This window comes from Natrix helvetica (assembly GCF_964273705.1).
Source record: "Natrix helvetica genome assembly, chromosome: 1".
Lineage (NCBI taxonomy): Eukaryota > Metazoa > Chordata > Lepidosauria > Squamata > Natricidae > Natrix > Natrix helvetica.
In genome coordinates this window covers 374,287,864-374,300,494 of record NC_138548.1, presented here as the reverse complement: position 1 = coordinate 374,300,494, position 12,631 = coordinate 374,287,864, and the positions used below count along the sequence as shown (strand labels likewise).

General features: G+C 46.8%; 1 protein-coding gene across 2 annotated transcripts in view; it reads left to right on the top strand.

The window, feature by feature from the left end:
- Positions 1–3,616: 3,616 nt before the first annotated feature.
- LOC309383765 (uncharacterized protein) overlaps positions 3,617–12,631 on the top strand; it is a 141,646-nt gene continuing 132,631 nt past the window's right edge. The window contains exons 1-4 of one of the 2 annotated variants that reach the window (XM_081936631.1): positions 3,617–4,146; positions 5,570–5,815; positions 6,122–6,397; positions 6,969–7,256. In XM_081936631.1, the coding sequence (XP_081792757.1) occupies positions 4,074–4,146; positions 5,570–5,815; positions 6,122–6,397; positions 6,969–7,256 (883 nt within the window). In that variant the 5' untranslated portion in view covers positions 3,617–4,073. The remainder of the gene's footprint in view (positions 4,147–5,569; positions 5,816–6,121; positions 6,398–6,968; positions 7,257–12,631) is intronic. The other variant, XM_081936632.1, reaches the window with a different exon arrangement.

Below are 12,631 nucleotides of genomic sequence, written 5' to 3'. Positions count from 1 at the left end.
TCTAATTTTTTTTAAAAAACTAAGTAAATATATAATCATATCTGCCATATCAAAATCATTCCCAAAGCCAATAATTGCCCTCCGGCATTCAAAGGTAACATTTCCCTTTGCTAATTTCACCAAAAGCTTCATTCGAGCCTCCAAATAATCTCTCTGTTGTTTTCCTGCAATTTGTTAAACCACACAGGCTCTTCCAAAAAAAGGGAGGAGGTGGGGGGAGGGAGCATAAGCCAGCACAAACTCTTTCTAAAGAAAAGAAAGTGTGTGTGTGTGGGGGGGGAGGAAGGCAGCAGACATCCCGAAGAGGGGGAGGTGTGGGGAGGTAAGAAGCAGACACACAGAGTCAAACTTTTCTTGTGAAGCAGGGAAGAGAAGGATAGAAAAAAGCAATCCTTTAAACTAATTACTTCATGATCTTGTGGAATCAATTTAGGTGGAGAGGCAGAAAACATATGTTTATTCCCCTCCTCTTTTGCTAATTGTTCCTCTAACCGTGGAGGAGCAGAAAAATTAACATCTCCATGAGGAGTTAAGAGACCAATTGAAGATGATTTTGGAGAAAGAATTTTTACTTGATAGATAACACTTTTGCAGGGGCTCTCTGTGTCTTGTGGAAATAAATTCCCAATCTTTTCCACATGGACATTTTTACAGAGCCCTTTTCCGGATTTCCAAATATAAAAAGGCCAAATTAAATTTGCTTGGTTTTTGTAAAATCTTTCCATTATTCTTTTTAGAATAATAATTTAAACCTTGATTGGTTTACCAAGTTTTTGCAGGTCGCACCTGCGTCTTGGTTAACCTTCTTTCTTATACTCACGAGGGGATCGTCGTCTTGCTTCAGACGGGATGTATGCATAGCCTCTTCCAGGCAGTGAGCAAAGGAAGTTCAAGAGACGTACAGCCTACCAGTGGTCGGCAAGCCGCGGCTCGCGAGCCACATGCAGCTTTTTACACCCTTTAATGCGGCTCTTCTGTGTGCCGGGCGCCCGCTCCACTCCCTCCTCTCGGGCTTCGGAGGGAAGCTTCTGCAAAAGCCCGGGCGAGTGACAACAAGTTCCCGCCATTACAAAGTCTCCAAGGCTGTAATTTTCTGAGCTGTGCGCGTGCGCCTGTTTTCCACGGCGTGGAGCAGCGGCGAGATTCTGCGTGGCCGGCAATGACTCAGGATGCCATCCGGGAAGATGAGGAACGCGAGGGGGGACTGTTGATGGCCTCCGCAATCATCGCTCGCCTCACAGAGCCTCGCTGCTGCTCCACGCCGTGGAAAACAGGCGCGCGCACACAGCTCAGAAAATTACAGACTCCGAGACTTCATAATGGCGGGAACTTGTTGTCACTCGCCCGGGCTTTTGCAGAAGCTTCCCTCCGAAGCGTTCCGAGGGAGGAAGGGCCAGTTGGGAAAGGGGCTTTGCTCCTGCTCTGGGCTGTAAGCTTCCCTCCGAAGTCTTGGGATGTTCTGAGTAGCCCCCCAAGGAAAAACGCCGCTGCCAGGTAGTTAAAAGTACCTCTCTGATTCTGTCAGACTCTGTCAGTCTCTCTCTGATTCCCTCTCTCACTCCCTCTCTCTGTTCCTCTCTCTGTCTGTCTGTCTGTCTCACTCACTCACACACACACAGACTGTGGTCACCTTGTTGAGTGTTCCAATCACATTTGAAACACTCAACAACTGGCCTGCATTTATGGTATTTTGCAGCATTCTGCAGTCATAGGACCAATTTTGGTCCTATGACTGCAGAATGCTGCAAAATACCATAAATGCAGGCCAATTGTTGAGTGTTTCAAATGTGATTGGAACACTCAACAAGGTGACCACAGTCTGTGTGTGTGTGAGTGAGTGAGACAGACAGACAGAGAGAGGAACAGAGAGAGGGAGTGAGGGAGGGAATCAGAGAGAGACTGACAGACACACACACACACACAGAGAGAGAGAGAGAGAGAGAGAGACAGAGAGACAGAGAGGGGGAGGGAGGGAGAGAAAGATAGACAGACAGAGAGAGAGACACACACACAGAGTGAGTGATTAAGTGAATGAGTGAGAGACAGACAAACCCACATACACAGAGTGACAGAGAGAGAGGAAGGGAGGGGAGAGAGACAGAGGGAGAGACAGAGACAGACACACACACACACAGAGTGAGTGAGAGACAGACAGACAGACACACACACAGAGTGACAGAGATGGGGGAAGGAGGAGAGAGAGAGAGACAGAGATACAGAGAGAGAGAGAGACACCCAGAGAAAATGACAGAGGGAGACAGAGAGGGAGGGAGGGAGAGAGAGACAAAGAGCCAGAGAGAGAGAGAGAGAAAGAAAAAGAAAAAAAGAAAGAAAGTGGGAGAGAGAGATGAAATTAAAAACAACAACATACAAACCTGACTTACTCAAACTATCCAAGGAAATGCAAGGCCAATGTTCACATTAGTGGTTGTGACTTTGTCAGTCATTGTCAGGGTGTAATTTTCTCTACATTGTAAGGCAAATTTTACAGAATTTAACATTATCGATAAATAATATCGTTCTAAAGTTTTTGTTTTATTAGTTGTGTTATTTGTATCCTCCCGACCTATGTGGATACTTGCATGCAGAATATTCTCAATAAAAACTTATTGAAACTAAAAACAGTGTACCATCCTATGTATTTTCGGTTTTAAAAATGTGGCTCTAAAAATAAATTTCAATCGTGGTTTTGGCGAGATTTGGCTCAGTTGAAAAAAAAGGTTGCCTAAGCCATCACGTTGGGGTCACCAGTTGCGAATGTCCGGTGGGCTTCTCATGGGGGGCCGAATCATGAAAGACGCAAAGGCTGCTTTCTCGAGATGAGAGCCCAGATCTGACTCCGCGACTCTCTTTTATTGGTTACAATAGGGGGGGTGGATACAAATTCATAAACAACAGAACTACGTAATGAAAAGATACAATTTCATGTATGGAAAACTTCACACATACATACATCATTGGTTAGACAGTCAGAGATATCACAGTAAGGGATGGAATGTTTATCTATGAGCCCCTTTTTATTGCAGCCATAAATGAAATGTTATCTTCGGGAGACTCCTTAGTATCCTTGCATAAGTGTGAGACTAGAGGCGCCAAATAAATCAGAGAGTCCAACATAAATCAGAAGATTTGCAACAGGAGATTTCTTTACTTAAAGGATATTTACATGGTAGAATTGAGTTTCAAATAACACCGATTTCGTTGTTGTCTTGGGTGACATCTATGAAAAAAATTCAGGTGCTCAGGCATGAAAATGTGCTGCTCAAACACTATATTTTTCCGCTCGCACTGAAAAAAAATTAGAGGGAACATTGGCCCAGAAGTGGGGCTTTCCCAAAACCTCTGGCATAGCGCGCACCCCACGCCCAAAGATCTGGTCGGCATGCTGTTGCAATTCTCAGAAACACGGCAGATAAACACCTGTGACTGCTCTCCATTTATTGCGCCTTTTAGTACCGTGCAAACAAACGTTTACTATCGTTGTGTAGTAGACTTTGAACGGGAGGAGAACTTCAGCAGAGCTCGGAGGGGGCGGGATGGAGGCCGAAGGAGTAGAGCGAGGGTGGAGAGCGGGGCTGTCATTGGCGGAGCGCTCTCTTCAGTTGCAGGTACAAATAAAACGGGGGCGGAAGGGGGCGAATTCCGAGGCTGGCGCCGGCCAAAGATGCCGCGATCCCCTTCGGATCAGCCGCCTTCTGCCAAAAGGTTCCCCAAAGGCCTCTGGGGCGAAGGGGGATCGATGGGAGAGCCTCGCAAGAAGAATTAGCGAGGAGGGCATCGTTCACACAACCGGGGTGACCAGGACGCTTGAGCTCTACCGTTGCCTGGTTCTCCCTAGGAGCCCTTCGTCCCTCCCTCCCTCCCTCCAGGACCCCCGGAAGACGGCAAGGGAGCAGCGCTCTTTTCTCTCTTCTTCGCGGACCTGGACGGGGCGGAGAACTTCGGCAGAGGTGGATTTCTTTGGGAATTCGGACGGGATCCGATCGAGGGCGGCGCCTAAGCGACTTGTCCTTATCAGACGGCAGGTGTCTTCGGCTGGAGGTGCACGGAGCGGGGCGCCAGGTTGGAGGGCGATGTCGCTGCACCGGGCGCCCCTCTTGCTCTTGGGAGCTGTGCTGGGGTCCTTCGTGCTTGGGGCTTTCTGCGGTGAGTTTGCGACGGGGGGGAGCGGGGGCGGGAGGAAACAGACAAGGAGGGGGAGCGCATGTCCTGGGCTGGGTCTTTCTCTCCCCCACCCTCCCCCCTCAATCCCAAACTCCTTTCCCAGAAGGCAAAATCTTCCTCCTCTCGCGCTTTAAAAAACTTTAGTAACTGATTTGTAATCAGCTCCCGTTTGTATTTCTGAGAGAACAGAGAGTAGAAGTGAAAAGAGAAATGTTTAGACTTCAACCCTGCCGTCCTTCTCCTTGTCCTCGCCCCTCCCGCCTGGGAATTGGGCAAAGTCCTCTCCATCCAGCTCCACCCTTATCATCAATCTCTGCCCTCTCTGATCCTCAGCTCACTTGGTTTTTTTAATTTATTTAAAGAATTTTTATTTGTTTTTTAAACAAGGACAAACAAACATAAAAATAAAAATAAAAAACCCATCTTCCATTACAAATGGTAGAAAGTGTGTCAGTTGGTTACAGTATTTCCATGCATCTCTTCCATAGTCACCACCTGCTTTTCATATCAAATCACATATTTTAAATTCACCTATATTCATGTATATCACAGTTATTATATCTCAACCTTAATTCGACTATAATTGTTTTTCCGTTCTTTTATATATAATATTCAAAATCTAGAATAGAATTATATCATATCCATTAAATCATCCTAAAATCATCCAATCACAATACATCTTTATAACATATTCTAAATAAAGCTTTTAAACCTCCTCTCATAATCTCCATATAATGTTTATATAAAATTTCATATTATCAAACATATGTATGTATGTATGTATGTATGTATGTATGTATGTATTAGTGTTACAACCCCTGGTATGCCTAAATATGGGAGGAAGGTCACTACTCCCTCTTTCTGTCCTTCGGCTTCATCACAGAAGACCATGCAGGCAGAAAACCATATTTTTATTTTTAATGTTGCCTTTTTTTAATATTTGTGTTATAATATATATATATATAAAGCAACATTAAAAATAAAAATATGGTTTTCTGCCTGCATGGTCTTCTGTGATGAAGCCGAAGGACAGAAAGAGGGAGTAGTGACCTTCCTCCCATATTTAGGCATACCAGGGGTTGTAACACTAATACATACCTATTTCCCTGGCTCAACTGATAAGGAAGTGAGCCCGTGGCTTAGTGGCTAACACTCCTGCCTAAGATATATATAGCCCGGGTTCAAATCCCAGTAAGGGTATGGCTAGCTGATGAGAGCTAATTAGCTCGAAATAGATCTATACTAGTCTCCCTTTATTTATTTATCAGTACAAATATAACACACACACACACACATATATATATATAAATGGGAGGGGCCGTTTATGACATTAAACTGTTGAAAGGGATGGGGCTTCAGTTCAGACCCCCCCCCAATTCTGCTGTTCTCCCCCCTCCTTCCTTAGGATCTCCCTCACACTCCCTGTTGTACTTCTACCTGCAAGAGCCAGAGCCCAGCCAGGGGCTGCCTCTGTACTTCATTAGGGGCTACCTGGATGACCAGCCCATCACTCGCTATGACAGCCTCACCAAGAAGGTGGAGCCTCTGGTGCCCTGGATGGAGGAGGTGGAGAAGGAGAGGTTTCAGGTCGTTGAATGGGTGTTCGGAGCTGATCTGGAGAAGTTGTCTGAACTCAGCCACCAGACTGGAGGTGAGCAGAAGCAGCAGCATCTTTGGCCAGAAATGCTTGTGGGGAAGGGGACGGGGGACATAATAGTGCCTCTTCCCTCTCCACCCCAGCCCTGGTTTCCTCCCTCACCTACGCATTCTACACAGCCCGAGGGTAGCCAAACAAGGTTAACTCAAGGAGAAGATATTTCTCCTTGTGTGATAACGAGGGGAGGGGGAAATCGTGTTTCTCTCCCCAGGTGGGAAGTAGGGTAGACCCTAATGATGTCCAGGGAGGGGAGTGCAGGACCCTTTTCATTCAGCCCAACCCCCTCTTTGTGTATTTCAGGGCTTCACACCTGGCAGGCAATTTGGGGCTGTGAGCTCAGGGAAGACGGGAGCAAAGGAGGGTTTTTGCATTATGGCTACAATGGGGGGGACTTCATCAGCTTCGACAAGGAGACCCTCGGATGGGTGGCAGCTCAGCCCCAGGCCCAGAAGGTCAAGGAGAAGTGGGAGGAGGATCCAGGATGGTCCGAGAGAAACAAAGCCATCCTGGAGAAGACCTGCATTGAGTGGCTGCAGAGATACCTGGCCTACAAGAACAAGACTCTGCAGAGGACAGGTAGGTGGCAAAGGGGGTCTCCCCTGAGCCTGTTTCTGTAGACTCCCCTCCCCATAGTCTCTCTGTCCTCCATAGCCAAGCCAGCCTTTGCAGAGAAGGGCCTGGCAGCCTTCCACATCCCATTACAGAAGGAAAATGATCTCTCATGCCCCCCAACATAAGGAGTTCAAAGGTAAAGTAACTAACTGACCAAGAAATTCATGCTGAAGGTCTCATTCTGTTTCCCTGGGAAAATCTTGCAAAGCAGAAGAAACTCACATCCTGTTTTTGGGTCAGTCTCTTCCTGATTTTTATTTGGAGGAACTTGACCAAATTCAATTTGAAAGGTTAAAATTAAGTCAATTGCCAAATTGTGAATTTAGGTTGGCCAATTTGAGAGCTTTCCCCCAAATTCTACATATCCCTTCCAAAAATAAACCTTCAGAGCTTCAATGCCCCATCTTGGAGGCTCCCACTGGTTCAGGAGAGGAGAGGGAGCAGAGGGAGAGGGTGGCCATGTCCTCTCTGTTGTTAAATCTTCTTTCCAGAAACACTTAAAATCCTGAGAACTCTGTTGTTGCTGTTTCTGCAGAGCCCCCAGTGGGGAAATTGACCCATAAGATGGTGAATGACAGCCTGGAGGTCCTCATCTGCCAGGCCTTTGGCTTCTACCCCAAGGAGATCCAGGGTACCTGGACAAGGGATGGAGAGGTCTGGAAGAATGAGACCCTCCATAGGAACATGGCCCCCAACTCAGATGGGACCTATTATGTCCGGCTCAGCATTGAGATCCACCCCAAGGAGAGGCAGCGTTTTCGGTGTCATCTGAAGCACGAGGGCTTGCAGGAGCCCCTGGTCTTGTCCTGGAAGGAGGAAACAGGTGAGAGGTTGGATGATGAAGACATGGAAAAGTGTCATCTCTACTGTTCAGATAGAGCTAGGATATATAGTCCTGCATTTAACACTGCTCCATTTGTCTTCAGGGGACCTCAGGACAAGTTTGACATTTTCCCTTAACCTGGTTTCTTGGCCCAGATTATCTGATCAGTGCCTTGGTTATGACTCTTCCTTCTGCCCTTCAAGGCCACCCCCTCTGCCATCTAAAGGAGTAGTGCCTTTTGGGCACCTGGGACCAATGTTCCCTCTAAGCTGCGTGGGTGCGTGGCCGCGCTGGTGGAAACATGACACAGCGCAGCAGTTTCCAACTGCCGCGCAGGGATCTTTAGCATGATGGACTTTAAGCTGCAGGTGGCTAGGAGGCTTCTATCAGCTGGGCCAGGATATTATAGTGCCTGGACACACCCAGAGGAAGGCGGGCCTTTGGCCAACAGAGATATGGCTGCCTAGGGTTATGATTGGGCTCCCTCCGACGGCGCGTGGCTGATTGACAGGGAGCCCGGTCCCTCCTGGATCAAAGTTACTGAGAGGGGGAGCAGCGGCAACAGCAAACTCTCCGCGGGACGTGCGCTCCCGTCCAGTTTGTCGGCTAAGCCCCCATGGCTGGGCTCCCCGCTGTTGGTTCCGCTTCCGAGATGTGGATGTGTGGGAGGCGCTCGCCACGCAAGCAAGTGGAAACCCACGCCGGGTGGGCACCTGTCTGAATCCAGCCTCTGCCTTTGGAGCATTGGGGCTCGAGGTTTTTTTCGCAGGAAGGGGGAGTCGAGCTGGTGCTCCGCGGATTTTATTTGATTTGATTGCTCGAAAAGAAAAAGAAAACAGAGGCTTCTTGGTCCGCCTAGACCAGGAACTCAAAATCCAGAAAATTAACCTTGTTTAGGAAAGTTTTGCGCTGATGGAAAAATAGTGTTTTTCAGTGAAAGTTTTTCCTACTTTTCCTTGTTTGCTTTTTTGGCCTCTATTCCTTCTCCTCTCTTTTCTTTCTTCCTTTTTCTTTCTTTTTTTCTTTCCTTCCTTCCTTTCCTCTTTCTCTTTCTCTCTCTTTCTTCTGCCTCTTTTTCTTATCCTCCCTCCCTCCTCTCCCCTTTCTTTTTCTCTTTCTCCTCTTCCCTTTTCTCTCTCTCTCTCTCTCTCTCTCTCTCTCTCTCTCTCTCTCTCTCTCTCTCTGTGTGTGTGTCCCTTCCTTCCTTCCTCCCCCTCCCTCCTCTCCCCTCTTTGTTTGTTTCTTTATGTGCCCAAATTGCTAATCTACATCAATTGTTAATTTATTCATAACTTGCTAATATCACTGCAGACTATTGGATAGTAAGGGGGAAAGTATAAAGCATATAAAGTAATTCATAGTATGTAAAATGTGGATAGAGGGAAGTTTTGAGCCTTTTCCCATAGAGAGTCGTCCATTGAACTTGAATACAAGTAGTCCTCAACCTACAACAGTTCACTTAATGACTAAAGTCACATCAGCACTGAAAAAAGTGACTTACAGTGGCTGTTCTTCACACTTATGATCCTTGCAGCATCCCCGTGGCCACATGATCAAAATTTGGATCTTTGGCAACTGCCTCATATTGATGATGGCTGCAGTGTCCTGGGGTCTCCTTTTGCAACCTTCTGCCAAGCAAAGTCAGTAGGAAAGTCAGATTGACTTAACAACCAGGTTACTGATTTAACCGCAGTGATTCACTTAATTGTAGGTAGCAAGGAAGGTTGTAAAATGGGGCAAAACTCACTTAACAAATGTCTCATTTAGCAGTAGAAACTTTGGGCTCAATTTTGGTCGTAGATTGAGGACTAGCTGTATAGGGAGATTTCTTTACTTAATGGATATTTACATGGTAGAATTGAGTTTCAAATAACACTGATTTTGTTGTTGTCTTGGATGACATCTATGAAAAAAATTCAGGTGCTCGGGCATGAAAATGTGCTGCTCAAACACTATATTTTTCCGCTCACACTGAAAAAAATTAGAGGGAACATTTTATCTGACAGTCAGCTCCACAAGCAGCTCTGTGAACCTGGAGGTTCCCCTCCCCAGATGTGCCCAGCTGTTTCCAGGGTCAGTCAAGAGTTGCTTGAGAACTTCTTTCAGGATTAATCTCATGACTGGAATCCTCCAAAATAAAGGAGGCAGGAGGTCTCCTCTTTGAGAGTTGCTTTTCACCATAGCATCAAAGGAGGAGCTGGAGAACCCTCCCCCTCAATTCTACCCTTCACCCTCTTCCACTTCCAGGCTCCTCCTCCCTGTGCTATTCCTACCTGAAGGTGTCAGAGTCCAGCCAAGGGCTGCCCCACTTCCTCTCCATGGTCACCTGCAGGATCAGCCTATTGCTCGATAGGACAACCACATCAGCAAGATGGAAGTTCTGGTGCCCTGGACAGAGGTGGTGGAGGCAAGGATCCTTGTGACCACCCCCTACTCCGCCCCTAGGGGGTTCCATAGTTTGACTCTTTGGAAATTGCAGAGGTCTTGGGAATGAGTGGAACCAGTGGCTGCTAATCTCGATTCTTCAGCAGTTGTGAAGAAGTTGTTCCTTGGCAAATGTGCTGGAACAGGTTTTAAATATCTTCATCAATGATTTGGTTGAGGGTGATAGATGAGGAACTCATCAAATTTGCAGATGACACCAAGCTGGCAGGAGTAGACAACACTCCAGAAGACAGGCTAAAGATACAGAAGGACCTTGACAAACTTGAACATTGGGCACTATCTAATAAAATGAAATTCAATGGTGAAAAGAGTAAGGTTCTACAATTTAGCCAACATAAACAAAATCCACTGGTACAGTATAGGTGGTACCTTGCTCAACAGTAGTAATTGTGAAAGGGATCTTGGAGTCCTAGTGGACAACCATTTAAATATGAGCCAGCAGCTGCCTGAAAAAAGCCAACACAGTTCTAGGCTACATAAACAGAGGGATAGAATCAAGATCAGGTTTAACACCACTTTATAATGCCTTGGTAAGGCCACACTTGGAATACTGCATTCAGTTTTGGTCGCCACGATGTAGAAAAGATGTGGTGATTCTAGAAAGAGTGCGGAGAAGAGCAATAAAGATGATTAGGGGATTGGAGACAAAAACATATGAAGAACGGTTGCAGGAACTGGGTATGTCTACTTTAATAAAAAGAAGGACTAGGGGAGACATGATAGCAGTGTTCCAATATCTCAGGGGCTGCCACAAAGAAGAGGGAGTCAAACAATTCTCCAAGGCACCTGAGGGTAGGACAAGAAGCAATGGTGGAAACTAATCAAGGATAGAAGCAACTTAGAACTGAGGAGAAATTTCCTGACAGTGAGAACAATTAATCAGTGGAACAGCTTGCCTCCAGAAGTTGTGAATGCCCCAACACTGGAAGTCTTTAAGAAGATGTTGGATAACCATTTGTCTGAAGTGATGTAGGGTTTCCTGCCTAGGCAAGGGGTTGGACTAGAAGACCTCCAAGGTCCCTTCCAACTCTGTTATTCTATTCTATTCTCCAAAGCACCAGAAGGCCAGACAAGGAACAATGGATGAAAATTAATCAAGGAGGGAACCAACCTAGAACTAAGGAGAAACTTCCTGACAGTGAGAACAATTAATCAGTGGAACAGCTTGCCTCCAGAAGTTGTGAATGCCCCAACACTGGAAGTCTTTAAGAAGATGTTGGATAACCATTTGTCTGAAGTGATGTAGGGTTTCCTGCCTAGGCAGGGGGTTGGATTAGAAGACCTCCAAGGTCCCTTCCAACTCTACTATTGCATTGTATTATTGACTTGCTCCACCTTTGAGGGATCGGTGACTCTGATCTTTCCAATAAACCACCATTCAGCTCCTCTCCAGCTGTTTTACCACCACAGAGGACAGGAAGCATAGAGGTAGAGCTCACTCAATGACTGTGGATCACAATATCCTTCTGGGCTGGGTGAGGTTGTGAGAGTCTTTATCATTAAGACTTTATCATTCCCCTCCTTTTTCCATGGCTGATTCCACTCAGCATTGGGAGGGGAGAGGTCAGCCCCAAGCCTAGTGAGTTTAAGGGGGTCTGAGGACTCCACATTCTCAGTCTTCTGTTGAATATGATGCCTTTGGGGGAGGTGACCCCTCATTCTGGATCAGGTATCATCATCAGGCTGATGGCATCAATGGTACCTTTGGACCGCTGGCTGACCAAGCATCTCCTGCCTCTCTCCTCTGGAAGAGGTAACTGAGAAAAGAAGGTCCTTCAAAGAATGCTATGCATCTGGAGTGGACTTTGATTGGAACCATACAAGGTCGTGTTCTACTTTGGGGAACTGGAGAAAGAGGATGCAGTAATCACAGGGGCTCCAGGGAACAAACACCCAGGAGTTAATGGTTCAATAGTTTCACACAGTGAAAATGCATTCATTGTGGAGCCAAACTGATCTGGGACTCTAACTATCCTGCCTGCTACCTGGTCTAAGTGAGGGGGGAGGAGGATATGGGAGGGGGAAACTGTCTCTGAGGGGGGTCTAGTTGAGGAAGCAGAGAGAGGCTTCCAAATCTTTGGGACTGGTGGGGTACGGAGGAACCGGTGGGGCAGGTGGTTCAGCATAGACCGCTCACTTCAGCCATTTGTTCCTGGAGATTCTCATTTTGTTGCTTCTGATTCTTATCATTATGCTGCAAGTTGAAGATAGATTGATTCTTTTTCTCCACTTGCTGTGGGACCTCCTTAAAATGACCCTCAATGGGAGAGAAACCGGAGGTGTCGCTGCGAGACTGGCTGGAAAATAGCGGGCTCCAATGAGCACCACGAAAAGCCAGCCAGACCAACCGCTGTCAGCGGATCTCTTGATCAGAAACGTCTTGGAGGGACTGTGAAGAAGGAGAGGAGTCTCGGACGACCAAGAGGAACCGGCAAGTTCCCTGGTAGATCGGAGAAAAGCTCTCGGAAGTGACAGCGGGGTGATGGCCATATTCAATGACCGTTTTAAAGCTGGGCCACCAGACTGCGGTTTTTTGAGCAGGAGCGATGTCAGAACAGAGTGGTGGAACTGGGTGAGTGATTGGCTAACTCAGAGCTGAAAAGAAAATTTAAATTCGGATTTAAAAAGGGTCCCAGAACTGAATTAGCAGCTAAATTGGCAATTTGGGAAATTCTATGGAGGGAGAAAGATGAAGCGGAAGTCAAATTACGAGCCTCGTAACAACGTTCCGTGCGCCTTCAGCATTGAGTCATGCTGGCCACATGACCACGGAGAAGTCTTTAGACAGCGCTGGCTCTTTGGCTTTGAAATGGAGAGGAGCAGCGCCCCCTAGAGTCAGGAATGACTAGCACATATGCAAGGGGGACCTTTTTACTAAAGCATCACTCTGCCTCTGCCTCTCCTCCTCCAACAGCAACCCCTGTGCTTGG